This window comes from Bos mutus, chromosome 4 (assembly GCF_027580195.1).
Source record: "Bos mutus isolate GX-2022 chromosome 4, NWIPB_WYAK_1.1, whole genome shotgun sequence".
NCBI lineage: Eukaryota > Metazoa > Chordata > Mammalia > Artiodactyla > Bovidae > Bos > Bos mutus.
In genome coordinates this window covers 86854570-86876072 of record NC_091620.1, presented here as the reverse complement: position 1 = coordinate 86876072, position 21503 = coordinate 86854570, and the positions used below count along the sequence as shown (strand labels likewise).

General features: G+C 35.9%; 1 protein-coding gene across 3 annotated transcripts in view; it reads right to left on the bottom strand.

Moving 5' to 3' along the window:
• HYCC1 (hyccin PI4KA lipid kinase complex subunit 1) overlaps positions 1–21503 on the bottom strand; it is an 86162-nt gene that overhangs the window by 23150 nt on the left and 41509 nt on the right. For 2 of the 3 annotated variants that reach the window (XM_005901252.3, XM_070369744.1), the window contains exons 3-8: positions 20701–20802; positions 16294–16473; positions 15365–15445; positions 14728–14843; positions 14255–14350; positions 1540–1656 (exon numbers count right to left, since the gene is read on the bottom strand). In XM_005901252.3, the coding sequence (XP_005901314.1) occupies positions 1540–1656; positions 14255–14350; positions 14728–14843; positions 15365–15445; positions 16294–16473; positions 20701–20802 (692 nt within the window). The remainder of the gene's footprint in view (positions 1–1539; positions 1657–14254; positions 14351–14727; positions 14844–15364; positions 15446–16293; positions 16474–20700; positions 20803–21503) is intronic. The other variant, XM_070369743.1, reaches the window with a different exon arrangement.

Sequence of the window (21503 nt, the reverse complement as noted above, 5' to 3'; positions counted from 1 at the left end):
CAGCTGTAAGTACCAGGTAACATAAAAGGAATCTGAAGTAGATGGTACGATATAGGTAACCATGCTGCTGCTGCTGCTGCTAAGCAACAATGAAATCCAGTCCCAGCTCATTCCTGTCTATAATAACTCTACTAATATACTAGAAAAGAGGCATATCCATTTCTAGGCATAAATAATATTTACCTCAGTCTCTACTGTTCTACTCGTGAACAAAATGATGGTCAAATAGTACAAAGCACACAAAAAACCAAAAGCAAAACAACCCACTGTCAAGAGACAAAGAACAACAGAACCGAATTCAAATGCTACAGTTACTGGGGGAAATGAAATAACTAAGATTAATATATTAAAGTCTCTAGTGGAAAAGAGGGGCAACATGCATGAATAGATGGATAGTTTAGCAGAGAGAGGAACTATAAGAAAAAGCCAAATGAAAAGGCTAGAAATAAAGAATGTGCTCAGTGGGCTTATTAGTAGATTTAACACAGTCAAGGAAAGAATCAAGGAACATGAAGACATATCAACAGAAATTACTCAATCAGAAACACAGCCAAAAAGAGAAAAAGTAAAATAGATCAGAACATCCAAGAGCTTTGGAACAATATTACCGGTCTAACACAAGTCAACAAAATTTTTCCTAAAGGGCCAGATAATAAATGTTTTAGGTTCGTGGGGTCAGCTCTGTCACTGTAACACAAAAGCAGCCACAGACAATACATAAACGAATGTCACTGCATTTCAATAAAACTTTTTTCTTTAAAGGGAGCAGATCAGATTTGGTCCAAAGATCATAAATTCTTCCTTCAGTTACGAAGCTCATAACCAGGACTTCCCTGACAGTCCAGTGGTTAAGACTCCATGCTTCCCCAACACAGGGGACGTGGGTTAGATTCCTGGTCAGGGCACTAAGGTTCCACAAGCTGTGTCGTGTGGCCAAACGGAAAAAAAAAAAAGGAAGAAGTTTATAATCTACTGGGGAAAATTAGGGTATCAAGTGAATATAACATATATAGTAAGAGAATTATAAAGTAAAAGATCAGGTTCAAGGAAAAGTATTAACACCTAAAGCAACAAACAAGATATCGTTGATTTTAAAAATTAGCAGCATATTCATAATAAACTTTGTGATAAAAAAGACTTTAAGATGTCAATAATTAAAATTTTCTGGAAATGGAAAAAAGATATTCATTAGGGAAAATAATTAAAATTTCTGGAAATGGAAAAAAGATATTCATTAGGGAAAAATGCTATTTGGAAATTACAGCAAAAAAAAAAGTAATGACGAAAGAAATTGTGAGTGTATTTAGGTATCAATAATTTTCATTCTGTCCTTTAATTAAAGACAACAAAGTGTTTAGTTGGTTACAAATTCTTTAGAATATTAAAAGATTTATTTTAAATAATAAAACTTATTAGGATATTGATTCATATTTTCACAAAAATATGCTGATTATTGAGATTATAATACAGTAACAATAAAATAAGACTATAGTTTTCCAAAGAGATTAAAGGTTAACTTTGTATATGAAATAAACTTACAAGGCAAAATAAATTCCTGTTAACATTTGCACCATGAATCCTGAAGAAACAGGTACCCTGCTACTTATACCTTTGTATTTTCTTACATGTTGCCGAGGATATCCACAAACACAGATTCTAGAAAGACCAAAATAAATATATTTGCAAAATTAGTAAAAATATAGATAATATATTTTTTAACATCTGTAAGTTAACAATGTACAAGGTATGCTCTCATTACAAACCAAATAGCAATGAAACAAGGAATCTTTCAAAACAGAACATTTGTCTAGAACATTTTCCTGAGGAAGTAAGACTAGAAAAAAGTGTAGAAAGCTAGGGGTATCTTAAAATATAAGTGAACTAGATTCTCAGAGTTAGTTCACTAATTCTGTTCAATCATTATTATTGATCATATTATTAATGATTTTTGGTTATCATAAAAAACATGAAACTCAGTGCTATTTAGCATGAATAGATCAGTGATAAGATCCTCTCTATTCCTGACAAAGTTCTTGACACAAACTGCAGGCTCCAAAAAATTATTCTAAAATTATACTCAAACTTCATACAGTACATCTTAATAAATTTCAGATGGACTGAAATTTGTTAAAATACCATAAATAAAACATAAAATACTAGTTTTCACATGTCTAAACATGACACCAAAGGTAGAATCTTACAGACCAATAGATTTTACTAACATTTTTGAAAGAATCTACAATAAGCATTAGTCTTTAGTAAAGAATACTTAAAGAGTATTTAGTTTAGTAAATACGCAGCCACCTCAAAGTCTAACCCTGGGGACAGAGAATAAACATGTTTTGAAAGTCAATTTAAATGACAGGGAAAAAATTATAAACACATGTATCCTATCCCATTTTGTAACAAACAAGTAGGTGAAAGGCATGTATCACTGTAAAATAATCATATACAAGGACACAGAGTTTTCTATTTTCTTCTCTATATTTTTATGTATTTTCTAATTCTATAATCCACATGCACTGCTTTTAAATAAACACTAAGCTTCTATCTCTAAAATTGGAAACCAGTTGTTTTCTCATAATATGGTGTGACTGATACAACACAGCCCTCACTTTTTTTTTTTGCTTTATTATCTGATTTAATATTTACTTTATTATTCTTTCTTGAGATATAGCCATATTATTTCAAAGATATACCATAAAATGTTTGGATATTTGTATATATGGCATACTGATCACATAATAAGTCTAGTTAACATCCATCACACACAGTTACAAATTTTTTCCTGTGGTAAGAACTTTTAAGATTTATTCTCTTTGCAACTTTTAAACATGCAGTACAGTATTAACTGTAGTCACTATGATGTATATTACATCCCCGGACTTACTTATTTCAAAACTAGAAGTGTGTACATTTTCACTCCCTTTACTCATTTTTGCCCACCTCTCAACACCACCCCATCACCTCGTCAACCACCAGCACAACCTTCACTTAATACAGTACTAGAAAACAGCCTGTAATTTACCCCCCACCTCAATTACTACTTGGAACTTAATATTCCGTCTACTCAATAAATCTAAGCCTTCACTTAAACATGTCCAAGTATACTACAGACAACTTCAAAAAATGCCCCCTTGACGATATCATTTATTCAAAGCAACTTTAAAGAATAAATATAAATTCATTTGATATTGACAGGATCTTAAAATTCTTTAGAACCAAGTGTAGGAGGGAGCAGGGATACTTAAAAATGGAATGTTTCCTTTCCCTCAAAATTTGTATGTTGAAGCCCTAATTCCCCAGTATGATGGTTTTGAACATGGGACACCCTGAGAGTAACTAGGTCATGAGGGTGGGGACCATTACTGGATTAGTGACCTTATAAAAAGAGTGAGAGAGGCCAGAGAATGCTCAGCCATGTGAAGGTGGTTGGTCACCTGTAAGGTAGGAACAGGGCCTTTGCCTGGAACCAAATCTGGCATCTTCACCTTGGATTTCCCAGCCTCCAGAACTATTGTTTAAGCCACTCAATCTTCAGTATTTTGTTATAGCAGCCTGAGATAAGCTCAGAAAAATCAACTCTACATGAAATAAAACAACTCAAATTTTGTTTTATATTATAAAAACAGATATGCAGATGACACCACCCTTATGGCAGAAAGTGAAGAGGAACTAAAAAGCCTTTTTTTTTTTTAAAGCCTCTTGATGAAAGTGAAAGTGGAGAGTGAAAAAGCTGGCTTAAAGCTCAACATTCAGAAAACGAACATCATGGCATCTGGTCCCATCACTTCATGGCAAATAGATGGGGAAACAGTGGAAACAGTGTCAGACTTTCTTTTTTTGGGCTCCCAAATCACTGCAGATGGTGACTGCAGCCATGAAATTAAAAGACACTTACTCCTTGAAAGGAAAGTTATGACCAACCTAGATAGCATATTCAAAAGCAGAGACATTACTTTGCCAACCAAGATCCGTCTAATCAAGGCTATGGTTTTTCCAGTGGTCATGTATGGATGTGAGAGCTGGACTGTGAAGAAGGCTGAGCGCCGAAGAATTGATGCTTTTGATCTGTGGTGTTGGAGAAGACTCTTCAGAGTCCCTTGGACTGCAAGGAGATCCAACCAGTCCATTCTGAAGGAGATCAGCCCTGGGATTTCTTTGGAGGGAATGATGCTGAAGCTGAAATTCCAGTACTTTGGCCACCTCATGCAAAGAGTTGACTCATTGGAAAAGACTCTGATGCTGGGAGGGATTGGGGGCAGGAGGAGAAGGGGATGACAGAGGATGAGATGGCTGGATGGTATCACTGACTCTATGGACGTGAGTCTGAGTGAACTCCAGGAGTTGGTGATGGACAGGGAGGCCTGGTGTGCTGCGATTCATGGGGTCGCAAAGAGTCGGACATGACTGAACGACTGAACTGAACTGATAGGCAAATTAGAAAAGAGACTCCTCCTACTCTTATTACCTAAAGAAGCAAACTTAGAACAATTTCTTCTTACACTTTACTCCTTTACGATAGGGATGGTAGTAAATAACTGAGAACCACTATGTGAAAGATAAGATTTCTCAATTCATTTATTCATTCAATAAATACTTATGAAGGATTTATATTGTGTCAGACACTAGGGATATAGATAAAAGATATAGTTCCCACAGGGATTCATAATCGAATGAAAAAGACTGTAGTAAACAAATATTTGCAATGACTAAGTGACAGAGGTAGAAAAAGGAGAGAGAAGTAAATGCTAGTGGAAGAAGTAGAGGGTCAGAGAAAGCTTTCCAAAAAGAGATTTCTTTGAACTACATGTGTACTTAGTTGCTCAGTCACTTCCAACTCTTTGCAACCCCAGGGATTGCAGCCTGCCAGGCTCCTCTGTCCATGGGGATTCTCCAGGCAAGAATACTGGACTGGTTGCCATGCCCTCCTCCAGGGGATCTTCCCAACTCAGGGACTGAACCCAAGTCTCCCAATGCAGGCGGATTCTTCATCATCTGAGCCACCAGGGAAGCCCCTTGAAGAAAAAGAGGTATTTGGATTTCCCAGGAAAGAATACTGAAGTGGGTTGCCATTTCCTTCTCCAGGGGATCTTCCCAACCCAGGGACTGGACCCATGTCTCTGGCATTGGAGGCAGATTCTTTACCACTGAGCCACCAGGGAAGCCCTAGGTGAAAATACAGTAAAGGGCAAAACCAGAGAAAGATGAAACACTGTGATACTGAGGAGACTGGTAGAATTTTAGTAGGAATAGAATGCTAGGACACTAAAAAGTAAGAGAAGCTAGCTGGTTAGGAGTCAGAGCATTTTATAATTTGCTGCGCTTTATCATGAAGGCAATGGGAAGCAACTAAGATTTTTGTTTTGTTGTTTTAAGCAAGGGTTTGACGTGATCAGACTGGTCTTTTGATATCACCCAGGCTATCTTGGGAGACTAGAGAGGAGAGTGTCAAAATACCCCATGAGTGGGAGGAAGGGAGCCTGAACTAAAGAAGTAATTGTGGGGAGAAGGAGAATCGGTGGGACTGGACTCACATCAATTAAGTATCAACAGGGATTGAGAAGGAAAGAATAAGAGAAATGTGTAATTAATTAGCCCTACATTTAGTTTGGATAGCTGACTGGCTGGCAGCCATTAAATCAATTTGGACAAATATCACATACTGTTTGGGAAGATGCTAAGTTTCAGATATGTTTATTTTTAGGTATATGATACAGGTGTCACTTTTGTCTGTCATGTTCTCTCCTCCACCTCCAGTATCTTCCATTAATAATCCCTTTTCCCTCTTACCTTTAGGAACTAGTCCTCCCCTATAAAATCAAGTATAGCCATGTGATTATGGTGAGGCTGCCAATAACACTGCCTGTGACAAGAGATCGCTACTCTAAGATCGTTCCCTTCTTCCTTCTAACAACATATATAAAGGCACACACCCCTCCGCACTCCCCAGCCAGTTTTAGCTAGAACAACGGTTACCTGATGGAGCCCATATTCTCTAGCCTTCCTAGCATAAGTCTGATCATGTGACTAGTTCTAGACAGTGGTTTGTTAACTGAAGTGGTGCGACTTCTGGGTTGTACCCTTAAAAAGCAGCTGCTTGCCTTCCACTCTCTCCCTACTTTCAGGATAGAAGGCAGATGTAATAGCAGTGAGCCATCACCATACAGACAAGAGGGACACTGAAGAGAATGTAGAATCCCAAGAAAGAAGGAGCATGAACACTTTAGAAACAGAGCCAATCTGTCCTCAGACCATCTATTAGCTTGGGATTTTATGTGAAAGAAAGTGAATAGCTACTTTAAGTTACTGTTATTTCTGTTAAAACAGTCAAACCAATATTTAAACTGATACATATTCTTCCAACAATACTGCTATACAACTTGGCCCTAGAAGGGTTTACTCAAGCCTCAGACAGCAAGATCAGAAGCTTGGGCTGGACTGTTTTTCACAGTGAACCTGGGAGAGACGTTCTTTTTTCTGAGTTCACTAAAGGTAGACAATGTCAGTTTTTAGTTGCCTGTAGTCACTGCTCTTACCACACAAAAGAAGCCTATCGTCAAAAAAAAAAAAATGTACAATGCCAACAGATGATAACCTAACATCATTTGAGCCTCTGAATCTAGTTGACCCTGAGGTCAGTTCTATCTCTGCTTTTCCCAAGTTGTTGTCATTCAGTCCCCCAGTCGGGTCTGACTCATTGCGATCTCATGGACAGCAGCATGCCAGGCCTCCCTGTCCCTCACCATCTCCCGAAGTTTGCCCAAGTTCATATCCATTGCATTGGTGATGCCATCCAGCCATCTAATCCTCTGATGCCCTCTTCTCCTTCTGCCCTCAATGTTTCCCAGCATCAGGGTCTTTTCCAATATGTCAGCTGTTCTCATCAGATGACCAAAATACTGAAGCTTCTTCAGCTTCAGCATCAATCCTTTCAACAAATATTCAGGGTTGATTTCCCTTAAGATTGACTGGTTTGATCTCCCTGCTGTCCAAGGGATTTTCAGAAATCTTCTCTAAGTACTAGGAGCCAAAAACTTTCCCGATGATATAATGCAGTTTTATGCAGATATCAGTCAGTTACAAGAGAAAGAATTCTAACTTTCATAAGGTATTTATGGAACATTTTAATGATGTTTACTGAATCAGATGCATAGGTTTAGAAAACGGGGAAAAGTATATGGTTTAGAAAAGAAAATATGGTCAAAATCATTTACTGTTATTATTACACAGTTGTTTTTTTTTTTTTTTAAAACAACCTTGCCTTGGCTCTAGGATGGTCAACCAACTGTTAAATTTACTTCAGGTAAGAACTAGAGATCCAGATCTCTCAATTCAGGCAAGATATAGGAATCTAGGCCTTCTCATTTTCTCTACTAGCTACCCAAGGAGATAAGCAGTCATGTATTAGAGGGTTTATTTACTTCTTTATTCAGAAATGCAGACAGTTAAGTGTCTTAGTCCATTTGGGCTGCTGTAACAAAATACAACAGACTGAGTGGCTTATGAACAATAGAAATTTATTTTTCATAGTTCTGGAGGCTAAAGTCACAATCAGGGTGCCAGCATGGTTGGGTAAGGGCCCTCTTCAAGGCTGCAGAGTTCTTGCCATATCCTCACATGACAGAAGGTGGGGGGAGATCTGTGGTATCTCTTGGCTAAAAATATTAACACCATTCATGAGGGATCCTCATGAATGACCGAGGAACCCCTCAAAGGCCCAACCTCCTAGTACCATAACATTGGACATTAAGCTTCCAACATAAGAATCTGAGGGTGGATGGGAATACAAACATTGAGATCATAGACATTAGGGTTTTTGGTTTGTTTTTTAGCTGATAGTTTTTAATAGCTACTAAAACTTCACAGAATTTTTCATTTATCAATGAAAGATTTAAAACAAATTAAAACTGAATTATTTCCTTTAATTGTAACTGTACTTATCGGATCACAAATCTCAAGTGGAAGAGATCATCTTTCATTCATTTACTGAACAAATAGCTACTAAGTTTTACTGTATGCCAGGCCTTTCTCTTGAACTCTGAGCAGATAGCAGTGAAAAAAATCAAAGTTCCTGATGTCATGATATCCCAGCAGTTGACAGGCTATGCCAAATGAACAAACAAGGTAATAACAGTGTTATAAGCACTAAAAGGAAATAAACTGGGGCGGATAGGAAAATGCTACTATATAGAAAAGATGATAATGGAAGACAACTCCAAGGAGATGACATTTAGTGACATCCAAAATAATCTAGTCCTAACAGCTGCAGCATTAACTGATAATGGCATCTGTTTACCTTCTCTTCTCCATTCTTTTTTTTTAAATACCTAAGAATTCTGATTTACTCTTCAGTACTCTGATTGCTCTTCAAAGATATTCTTTCTGCATAGATTTTACTTTATTTTTACTGAATTTACATAAGATATATAACAAAGCAAAAACCAACAATAAAGCTACATGTCACATGAATGCTTGACTCTTCTATGCATTATGCATTAGAGGGTTATCCTGAAGTTATGTGATTTCCCTTTACAAATCCAAAACATAAGAACTCAACCTTACAAAAGAACAGTTGAGTGACCTAACCCCTACTGCGGTATTAAACTTATTCTACGGTCACATATGGGCTTCCCTGGTGGTTCAATGGTAAAGAATCGACCTGCCAATGCAGGAGATGCAAGTTTGATCCCTAGATCAGGAAGATTCCCTGGAGAAGGAAATGGCAGCCACCTCCAGTATTCTTGTCTGGAAAATCCCATGGACAGAGGAGCCTGGTGGGCTACAGTCCACGGGGTTGCAAAAGAGTTGAACACAACTGAACGACTAAACAACAACAACATGGTCACATATAGATACCTCCCAAATTCATAAACCGTGATAAAATTAAATTCCTTTTGGAAGGCATATTTTGTCAACATATTTTGGGGAGAAGATCTAAGGATCAATTTGTCAGTGAGGGAAATTACTGCCATGATTCTCATTCTCTGTTGAGAGACACTTAGTATCTCATTCTTAGACTGAAAGAAAACTTGTGAGATTGTTGTCAACATACTGAATTACAAACCACAAAATGATTAGAAAGTCGAATTCCAGTGGGACTGACTGGAGAGACTATTTATTTAGAACTTAAAGTAGGAAAAAAAAAATAGATTAACTACCATCATTAGATCATCAGACCAATGAGTAGAAACTAGTTAGAAAAAAAGGGAAGCAATAATTTTTCTATTTTTTTAGCTTGAGAAATATTTACAATTCTGTCCAGTTCTATTCCATATCTACTTGGATAAAACATAGACTATGACATAAAACTAACCAATTTCGAAACTTCTTCCTTTTCTGCTCTGCTTTTTAAATAGTGAGAGTGGAGGTGAAGAGAAGGCCAGGAGAGTAGAAAAGTGCAAGACTAAGGGAGAAAAGAGAAAATGGAAGAATTACCTATATAGCAATAAGCATTTTTCTTTTCTCATGCTCTTTGAAATTAGCAGCCTAGTAAAGGCTGCATGGCACCCTACTCCAGTACTCTTGCCTGGAAAATCCCATGGATGGAGGAGCCTGGTAGGCTGCAGTCCATGGGGTCGCTAAGAGTCGGACACAACTGAGCGAATTCACTTTCACTTTTCACTTTCATGCACTGGAGAAGGAAATGGCAACCCACTCCAGTGTTCTTGCCTGGAGAATCCCAGGAGTCGGGGAGCCTGGTGGGCTGCCATCTATGGGGTCGCACAAAGTCGGACACAACTGAAGCGACTTAGCAGCAGCAGCAAAGGCTGCATCTTCTCTCATTTTCCTAAAGAGAATACCATATACAAAACTAGTACTAAAGTTGTTGGAGGAAAAATTATTTCAAATCGGTTGTAAAGGAAGGATGAAGAAGATTTATAAAGGCAGAAAGGTTTACAAATTAAATAATAAGCAGTGAAAAGTCAACTGTAGGTTCCTTCAACAAGGAATGACCTAGTATAAGGTATGCTCTAGAACGAATATTAACTTCAAACAGGTGGAAAAAAAGAAAGCGCGTCTGTGCATCTACAATGAAAATGTGTGTTCATCACTGGGGCACAATACATAATAGCTGTCCTTAACTGAATGATGACAAAGTGGTATACACTGTGCTAGGAGCCTGTCCTCCCCCTCTCTCTTTTTATTAGTCACAAAAATTAATCCACAGGATGGTTTCTTTGCACAAAGGTGTCCTTAATAGACATAAAACAAGAACAAATCTATTAGGTGATCAGAAGGCTGACTTAGAAATGAGGACTGTTCATATAGGAAAAAACACACAGATCAAGAATCCCTAGCAGTACATATTCAAGTTACTCAGTGAGGTAACTCACCAAGTGAACAAAATCAGGACAGTTGCTGATTTTGGGGAGAATTTAACTTATAGCTTAGTATAGTTTTTCATGTTTAATATTTATATTCAACATCAAAAGTCAAGATAAGCCATTTATTAAACACACTTGTATTAAAAGAGATGCTCAAAGAAAAGAAAAATATTTTCACAAATTTACAAGACTTAGGCATATACTAATAAAACTTATCTGTAGAATTGGTGGCTATGTTGCTTTTAGGAGGGTCATATGTACTATTTGGGCTTCCTTGGTGGCTCAGTGGTAAAGAACTCTCCTGCAATGCAGGAGATGTAGGTTAGATCCCTGGGTCAGGAAGATCCCCTGGAGAAGGACATGGCAACTCACTCTAGTATTCTTGCCTGGGAAATTGATGGACAGAGGAACCTGGCGGGCTATAGCTCATAGGGTCGCAAAAGAGCCAGACGTGACTTAGCAACTAAACAACAACAATGTAATATTTAGTACTCAGTTCAGTTCAGTCACTCAGCCGTGTCCAACTCTTTGCGACCCCATGAACTGGAGCACGCCAAGCCTCCCTGTCCATCAACAACTCCCAGAGATCACCCAAACTCTTGTCCATCGAGTTGGTAGTACAAGATAAAAACCTGTTGACTAAAACTCATTCAATCTAGCTCAATCTAGCCTCCTTTCAGATCTCCCCTTCCAGTGGTCTGTGCACACTACATATGAGGAAAACACAAGCATTAAACTGGCCATCAATCTGAATCAAGAAGCAAAGCTTAGAGTTAACTGAACAGATTTTTGCCCAGTAGAATAGATAAGTGGAGGGTGGGAAGTATCCAGGATTGTTTTAATTACACAACTCATTATAATCAGAAGGTTAAAAATAGAACAGAACACATCTGTCACGGAACCTACATATATTCCAAGAAATTTTTATGGCTGTATTATGAATCTGTCCTCTTAGATAGCCTAGTCAATCATTTTGCATAATCATCAACAACATCCAAACTAAGCAGCAATCTGAAACAACTGCTACAGGGCCAAGATGACTTGATTAGCCATAGCACAGTGTGATCACTTGAAAACCTGCATTAGGACTAAGATCAATAGGAAGCTCTTATACTTTAACTATCATAATCACTTAAAACTTATCACCTCAGTTCTATAACCAATTTCCCTTCCCTAGCTATAAACTAGGCTTTGCTTGATTAGATACTGTGTGCTTAGTCACTCAGTTGTGTCTGACTCGGCAACGCCATGGACTGTAGCCTGCCAGGCTCCTCTATGCACGGGGATTCTCCAAGCAAGAACACTGGAATGGGTTTCCTTGCAGGTGGACTCTTTACTGTCTGAGCCACCAGGGAAGCCCACTAGTGCTTTCTAACTTTTATCTATACATTTTTTAAAAATGTACACCTTAATTAGAATATTTGATAAATGATTAAGGAAATGAGGGATTAAGAGAAATAGATTTGAAATCATGCAATAATAGAGAATCTAAAATAAAAACAAAAGCAAACTAAAAAAGATGGAAATGATAAGTCTGATAGAGATCCTATTATGAATGTTCTGTGCCGTAAGAGTTAGCATTTTTAAATATTTTTAAGTCTTTTGAATTACATAAATCTCTTTCCTCCTTCATTTTCTTATAGCTGGTGAATATACATATGAGTTTTCTTGTGGCACAGAGTTAATCTAATACGTTTCTACTAAAATATTCTTTGGCCAATATCCTGTAGACAGTTTTAAAGTAATCTGTGTTTCTCTTTGTTTTCAAAATCAGCCCCATTTGTATTCTTAAAAAAGGTTATCTAATTTCCTGGTTAGGTAAACTTGATATACTAGCTATTTTCTACCCAGAAGATAAAAGTAATTATATTAGAAAACAGCCCGTTGGAGTTACACAGGACCTGTGACAGGAGAAGGTGATGGCACCCTACTTCAGTACTCTTGCCTGGAAAATCCCATGGATGGAGGAGCCTGGTAGGCTGCAGTCCATGGGGTCGCTAAGAGTCGGATACGACTGAGTGACTTCACTTTCACTTTTCACTTTCATGCATTGGAGAAGGAAATGGCAACCCACTCCAGTGTTCTTGCCTGGAGAATCCCAGGGACGGGGGAGCCTGGTGGGCTGCCGTCTATGGGATCGAACAGAGTCGGACACGACTGAAGTGACTTAGCAGCAGCAGCAGCAGCAACACATTTTTTTCCTAACTTTGTCATCAGTAATTTCAGTAAAACATCAACAGTGGATCTTATTTAGGAGGCTGTAGTAGAACATCTGTATGCACACACACGTGCACACACACACATCTCCCTGGGTCCTACCACCTAAGACACTGCTTTAGAATAGTGTGTTTAAGTTCCACAAGTGAAAGTTCCGAGTTACCTCTTAAGCCAATGTTTCTGAAGTGCTGGTTCTTACACTCATTTTAGAGTGTAACATTTTCACTGGACCATACTGAAATTAGGAATGAAAAGTGCGAAACATCCCACTTTTAACTTATGAATTTTTGTCCTTGCCTTCCACTCTACCCTTTTTGGGTGTAAAAATATTCTCTTTTCATTAAATAACGTTGATGTAAGATATTTATAACACAATGACTTGACAAAAGTTGGCAACATTATGTAAATACCCACTTCAGCTTTTCTGAAATTTTATAAATCTGTGAAATTCAAAAACCCTGGGCACTTCTGCCTTTAAAATGGTTAAAACAAGAAACATATTAGAAGAATAAGTAATTGAGAGCGATGGCACATTGGTACCATCCTCCAAGGGGCAGGCAATGAAATTATGCTTCACTTCAGGAAACAGTTGAACGGCTCTCTGCTTCTCTATCTTCTCTAATAATCCCCCTGCCTTGTTACCTTCCTCTCCCTCTTGACCTGCATGGTTTTCTATCCTAATCAACAGAATCAATTTATGGTTTTTGTTTTGTTTTGACTTGATTTTTAAGTATTGCTCTATGCACCCTCCCTCTAATTAACTGCCCAAAGCTACATTTTCTAAGTAAGTTTGCCAAATCTAAAATTACTTTACAAGTTCCTGAATTCTATATTTTCCCTTATTTACTTGAATTACAAAGGGCATTTTCTCTATCTTGTTTTTCTTAAAAAAAAAAAAAAGAAAAAAGGCAGGGTCTTCCTGGTGGTTCAGTGGTTAGGACTCAGTACTTTCACTGCTGAGGCCGTGGGTTCAGTCCTGAATGGGGAACTAAGATCTCACAAGCCTCACAGCACAGCCAAAAAAAACGGTAACATGTTCAACACAGAAAATTTAGAGAATGACAGAAAATCACACAGGAAAAAAATTACAATAAACTATAATTCCACCAAGTAGACATAACTACCGTTAATACTCTGGTCATATTCAGTCAATGTTGAAATCACACCATATATACTATCATTAAATACTCTTTTAAATCAGAATTCTTAAATATTTGCATATATTAATACCCAATAATCATAATTTACTTAACCAAGTTCTTGGCTAAATTTTTTTTTAACAAGAAAAGTTTAAAACCAGTATCTCAAAAAAAATAAAAAAATAAAAACCAGTATCTCCTGCTTATTTCTTGGTACCAAATTAGAACACAATAAAAATAACTAGATAAGATAGGCAGATAAAAAGCAAACAAAACAGAAACCATGTCAAAAACTGAAAAGTCATAACAGTTCCATACTTTTAATTATATAGTATAAGTCTTTTCTCATCAAAATTTTCCACTGAATTGTTATTCAGTTTTACCCTCTTTGTTGTGTTTTTTGCGACTTCATTGTGTCTTTAGGGAGCTTTCTGTATGTTGACTAGGTGGAGCTCCATATTAACTTATTTAGTGTTTCAAACAAATGATTAAACAAAAAATAACATAGATATGTAACAAACAAGCAATACTAGATTCATATATTTCAACACTAAAAACATTTGCATTTACCTTGAACAAATTTGACACAGTGATTGAAGAGAAACACGGGGCATATAGGTTAAGGCAGCATTGTAACACAACAAAAGGAATGTCAACACTTCAAACCTAAAAACAAACCCAAAGAGTATTTACAAATCTTGAGAATTCCAAGAAGTCAACTATAATTAAGCAAGCACTGGGGAGGGATATTGTGTTACAGAACAGACCTGTCCAATATAATCACACCAACAACAATACAAAATCAAAAAGAAAAAGAAGTAACAGTTATACGAAAATTACCTTAAAAATTCAATGCTCCAGATGACATCTGAAGCAAAGTGTCTAAGTGACAAATAGGGAAGATGGGGTGTCTCTTGTATGAAATGACTCAACATTTTAAAACTTGTTATACATAACTCATTAAACATTATTTATAAATCTACTGAAATAATTTCTTTAGAAGTCAGCATGGTAGAATAGTAGGTTATGTCTCCACAGTATACCTATTCTGTGCTGTCAGCATCTCTCTTTGGGGGTGAGGTCCACTGTACACAACTTTTGACAAACCATGCTGGGAGAGGGCGCTCTCCGTCAGAGCCATGGACCCAATGCTGGAAGGCTAAAGACAAAGACATGTGAATAAAGAAAAAGCCATTCTGTTTAAGGTGTGGTATTTAGAATATATATACCAATATATATATTTAGAATGACTGCTATAAACATCATATATCTTAGAAATATTCAGATTGCCTACCAAGTATGCTGCTCAAAGATTTAACAAATAACTAAAAACAAACCACAAATAGAAATACAAAATAGTTTAACCTCAAAAATTCTACCCCAGAAATACATAATTCACACACACACATAAAATCTAATCTTATTCATCAGATAAAGGGAAAAATATTCAAAATTAATACTTTTAATAGATCTTTTACAATCAGGTTTTAGTTTAAACTTTAATGATTTTGATTTCCCATTTACTTTGGGAATAGCAACATACTTTGTGTGAAATTTTACACTTTTTAAGGTACTAGCGAACTGATCAAATTTTTCACCTCAATAACCAACCAAACCCTAATTTACAGCAACTGCAAATCTTAGGACCAATAAACTTACTTTGATAAAAATGTAACTTACTTCATGATATACAGATGGTTTGGATAAAGATGGAATCGTAAAACTCAATACTTTACTATGTCCCTGTTTGTCAACTATTTCCTACAAACAAAAGAAAGTAAAAGAAAATGTCTCACAATATTTATTTTTTACACATAAATTTAAATATTTTTTTTACACATAAATTGTTAGTGAAAAAAAAAAAGACCTGAAAAGAAAGAAATTGTAAAGTCAATTAAAATCTTAAACTATGATAATCCATTATTTATAAACATTAGGAGTTAACCTTCTCCTTAAAATGTAAGTAATGTAGTTTTAACGCTGAAATGCAGATGTCTTGTCTTAATTATCATTGATTTTTCTCATGTAAAAAGTTCCATTTTCTAAATCAATTAACACAGTCCTAAAACATATTACAAAATGACCCTTAAATTATTTTTCCATTTAAAAAAAGTACAAACCTTAAGTATCTATCTAGAATATTGTACTATTTAATATACAAACATTATCAGTAATGCAAACTATATATTAAATCAATGGTGTAAACTCTGGAGACAGTCCAGATTTTATACAATTATTAGTGGTAGATCTTAGTTTAAATCTTTTCTCCAAACTTTTTGTGACGGTCACAACAATTTATAGACAGTGGCTTTTAAGTTTAAAAAATTAAAAATTTAACACTGATATTTTCAAATATTTCCATAAAAGAATTTAAATGGTCTGATTTTTAGTCTCCAATCAGTAAAAAATGTGTATTTACATAATTGTATGTATGCCCATACAGGCTTTAGCCTCCATAAGGTTATTTTGGGGAGAATGAGGTATGAGTCATCTGATGTAATAAAAAACAAACATTAGCTCTACTAAAATGAAAAACAGTTGCTATTATGTATTCATTTTTGCTGATATTTAGATTTTAAAACATTTTGTTAACTCCATTAAATACAAACCAAATTGTAAACCCCTAGAAGAAGAGCTTCAATGCATCCGCTGCTGTGCACATTTCTGCTGGCGGAGACAGCAAGGTAGCACCAAATCAGTTCTGGAAGAAACTGCAGTGTAAATCGAAGCAACTGCTCCTCTCCACTGCGATAGAATTCAAAGAGCTGGTGACAGACAGGTTCCAACAACTGGAAGAAAGACAAAACATTAACTCAAGGATTGGACTATATTTGAATGACACTGACATATAAAACATAAAAGCATTTTCCTGATTGGTAAGTACTGAAATATGCAAACATTTCCATTTTTGGCAGCAAGACTATTCACAGTTAAGCTAGTTAGTAAACCTACGAATTCTAGTGGAAGGCCAAACTGCAAGGTTAAGTGTATACGCAAGTACTCTGTAAAGTTTTAAAACATTCTGTAACTCCAAAGTAGTATTGTTATTAAAACTATATCTTTTTAACTTCCTGAAATAAACAGGTTGTGAAGAATTTTCTTCCTTAATATCCTTCCAGATAAAACATGCCAATATACAAATGACTGAGTTGGAGAAATTGAAATGGGAATCCTAGGTAGTTACTGTCACATGGCCTTCCTGAGCTTATAATTAGGTAGCATCTGACTGCAATGACTGGTATGTGGAGTAGCTAAATAATATAAAGCCCCTAGATCTACTTTCTTACTGTAACCATGATTAATTGCCCCTAGATAGTCTAAACACCTCTGTCATTTTGTTTTAGACATGATTTGGACTTACTGATAACCATTTTTCTCCCAACACCCCCACAGGTATTCAGTTAAGAGAGATGAGTGATCTTTAAAGCATATACAATAATCACACACAGGTCACTTACAAATATGTCAAGAGATTCACAGGGCTATTTTTCAAACAGGCTATTATTATAGTTCAGTGAATGGGAGTTCATTCGCTTCCCCAACTTACGCAATAGATTTACATCAACTTAAGAAACAGATTTTCTACTACAAATAAGTGGAATGAACAGAAACTGATTTAAAGTGGATGCCTTGATTTCAAAAAAGTTCAATATGTAAACTTGATACAATTAAAGTCAGAATTATTTATGCAAGGTAAAGAAAAAGTTATACTTTTAATAAACGTCGACAAAAAAAATAAACCGACAAAATTGGTCTTTCCTACTGAAATACTATCTTCTTACAGTTAAAGAACATTTTTCCACTCTGAAAATGGTTGTTAGAGGGCAAAAGGTGTCCAATGTGGCGTGGCAAAGATAACAGAAACAGAAGGGTCAGAGGCAAAGTAACGCCACTCAAAGACTACGAGAAAAGTTTTTAGGGTAGGAATTAATTTGCAAGAATGAAGAGGCGGGTAGTGGAAGAAAGACTGTTATGGGAATGTTTAGCTTTCAGACTGGAGTTTTTAAAATTTCTTTGTGGACCAGTGCCAATAATCTGGTAAATTATGGTGTGACATCACTCATCTCTAAATACCCAGGAAATCTTTGATTAAATCAATATAGTCTAACAAGTATTTGAAAATTTATAAAACTTTATGGTGAAAATTTATTTGATAGTCTGCATGAGCACATAATCAATTTTAATCAAAACACTCCAGTCTTTTAAATTCATTTAACATCTAAAACAGAGTTTTGATTTATGAAAGCAGAACCAAATGAAGATAGATTCAAAAGGGATGTAGCAGTTACACATTGCAATAAGATTAGATGAAATTAAGTATATCAAACCACTAGAGATAAATACCAATATTTATGCAGGGTTTTACACTTGCACAGTACTTTCATATATGTAAACCCATTCAATTCCCACAATACTAGGATGCAATGTCTTTACCCTAACAATGTATTCTTTCTACATAAGCAAATTGAGACAAAGAAGCTACCGAAACCAAAAATAATCACACAGTTCAGGAAGGCCAGACTGAAGCCAAGACTTTTTAACTACTTCATAAACATACCTGAAAAATGTCAGAAAAGAATAAGACAACATACAATGTGGGAAACACAGGCAGGGTTGGACTTATTTAACCTGATTATATTTGAGACAAATAATGGGGCATTAGAATATGCTGCATTCCTAGTGTCTTGCTCAAATTTTTTAATGCATTTTCTCAAGGAAACATTACTAAACTTGATTGGGTAGGTTTTACAATATTAAGAGAGAATTGTACTTCAAGTATTAATATATTTTGATATGTTAAATGGTCTTCTATAGTCTAATCATCATGTACCTTCTTTCCCTTCTAAAATACATTATGAATTCTGTAACAACTGAGTTACAAATGAATTTTTACAATCATCCACTTATAAGTAAGAAGCTGTATCTTAAGAGAATTTTAATGGTAATAAGAAATGTACCATAAAATGCCTTTAAATGACTAAAGAAGATGGAAAAAGCTAAGTTTGGGTAAATTTACAAGAGAATTTTCCAAACTTCTTTTTTTTCATTGAACAATTACTGAGACTATATGGATAGGACAAAGATACAGAGAAGTTGGAGGGGACTAATATTTAGGTGCCAGTAGCCAGGGAACTGACTTCTCACTCTGGGCTCCCTATGTTTAAAACACCAAAAAGATTTCATGTGGCTCTTTCAAAAAAAAAAAAAAACAGCTGGCTTCCTAACAAACCTAAGCATTTTTAGCCTCTAATCCTATGCCTATCTTAAAGCTACAGTCAATTAAAAGCACCAGTCAAGGAAACTTCACTTTATCCATAAACTGCCTCTTTACAGTTTCTTGAGCCTGACTCGCATACCTACCTCAGGGCCTTTGCACTATTTCCTCTCTGGAAAGCTCTTGCCCCCAGTTTTATTTTCTTGCTCGAATTCATTCAGACCTTAATTCAACCATCACCTCCTCAGTCCCAACACATACTTCCCCTACTCTGCTTTATTATCTTCATAGTTTTACCACTAACATTTTATTATACATTTAGGTATTTGTTTAATGTTTATCTCACCTACCAGAATGTAAGTTCTAATCTATAAGATAAAGAAGTTATTCTACTTTGTACATTTCTAAGTGATTTCTGACACATTATATGTGTTCAATGAATATTTATCAAATGAATTTAACCACATAATGAAAAGGTACTACTTGTAAAAATCCAAATACCAAATTTCCCAGATTTCAAATAAAGTAGAATCAACATTTCAAAGTTCAAAAATGCCAACAGACAATGACATCAAGTTTTTAGGAATACTATATCTCCACATTAAGATACAAAATATTCTAAAGAGCAAAAGGAGACTCTTTGTGACCCCCATGGACTACACAGTCCATGGAATTCTCCAGGCCAGAATACTAGAGTGGGTAGCCGTTCCCTTCTCTAGAGGATCTTCCCAACCCAGGGATCAAACCCAGGTCTCCCACATTGCAGGCGGATTCTTTACCAGCTGAGCCACCAGGGAAGCCCGAAAGTAGATCACACAGTTATATCTGAGAAGTACTTCTGAGTACATTTTTTTAAGACTGAGTTTTCTTTTTAAGAATACAGGATACACACTGTCTTTACCACATTTATCAGGCTAAAAAATAGATTATTTGCTTTTATCTGCATCCCATGCATTTTTATTTTCCTCACCATTTCCAATCCTTATCTATTTCTACTTTGAATGGTGGGATTTATAAGCACCAGAATGTGGGAGTACAGTTCACTTTATCACTTTCAAACTAAATTTGCTATCTAAAAATGCAAAGGAAATGCAGGAGAGGGGAAGGCAGAGAAAAGAAGCAAGGGCTGGGAAAAACTTACCACCAGAACCAAACTACTAGCTACTCAAATTTCTTGCATTTTCTCAGACCTCCATATACTATTCCCTTCAGCTTGCAATGTCCTTTTACTTTCTACAACTGGAAAATGTGTGCAAATCCATCTGGACTCAGTTAAGCATTGCTCTGAAAGTATGTATTTACTTATTTTCTCCATTTCCTCTTTTGGGACACAGGCCATGTACATCTTTGATTTTCTCTTGCCTAGCACTGCAGCTGACACATAACGGACACACAAATATTTGCTGAATGAATAAATGAATGCAGTGACCCAGGCTCTCCAAGGTTATCCCCACAGATGGGGAGACAGACAGACACATACATACATAATACACAGAAAGAGGAGCAGCAGCATGTTCAGAGATGGCTTTGGAATATGGTGATCCTAATTCTTGGCCTAGGAGATGATACATTGGAGCTCATTTTATCATAATTTTTTTTATTCTGCCATTTTTCTGAATATAAAGTATTCTTACCTCTCTATTCATTTCTCAAAAGGAATCAGTTAAACACTGCAAAATATATATTACAGTTTTTAAAACTCTACTTTTACTACTTTTTAAATATATGTATTATATTTCACAACAAATTAAAAATCAATCAAATGAAAACTACTAGCACGATGAACTCTGAGAGTACTTACCTCACTTTGTGGCTCCTGGATAACTTTATAGAGAGATGAAACTAAAGAACTCTTTTCCTTCAAATTTGTAGCATAATTTGGTAAAGATGTTTCTGGTAGTGTCTAAACAAATTTAAAAAGTACACTTTACTTTTATGAAATGTCCCAAATAGGTAAATCCAAATACAGAAAGCAGATTGTCAGAAACTGGGGGAGGGGGAATTGGGAAGAGGAAGAACTGAGAGTGACTAACTAGATACAGATTTTTTTGGGGGGGTGATGGAAATATCCAAGGCTTAGATGATGGTATTAATGGCACAACCTTTTAAAACCAGTAAAAACCTCTGTATTATCACCTGAAAACAGTGAATTTTTCATTATGTGAATAATATCTCAACAAAAAAATGGTAAAAATAAAACAAAAGATACAGTTAATCCTCAACATCAACAGGGATACAAATTAATATCAACACTGCATCTTTGATCATAGTTTGGAGTTGGAAATAAGAATACGAATCATTTGTAAAGCCAGAGATACATTTTTTGTAGCAACATACAACTTACCAATCTCATTAACAGTATTTTATCCTGTTTCTTAATAAACATGTTATATAAGGATCTAATGTTTCAAACCTTAAAGCCACAGACCATATAATGTCTGTTAAGTAAGACTGTTCTCCTTTACAGAACTGGGGGGAAGTTTTTACTTCTTGGAATGGAGAAAAAGATAGCCACACTACCAACAAATTTTCCTAATGCCATTTAAAATATCAACAACTAACCACAGTTTGGCAGGGTCACCCTTTCAGAAAGGACACCATGAC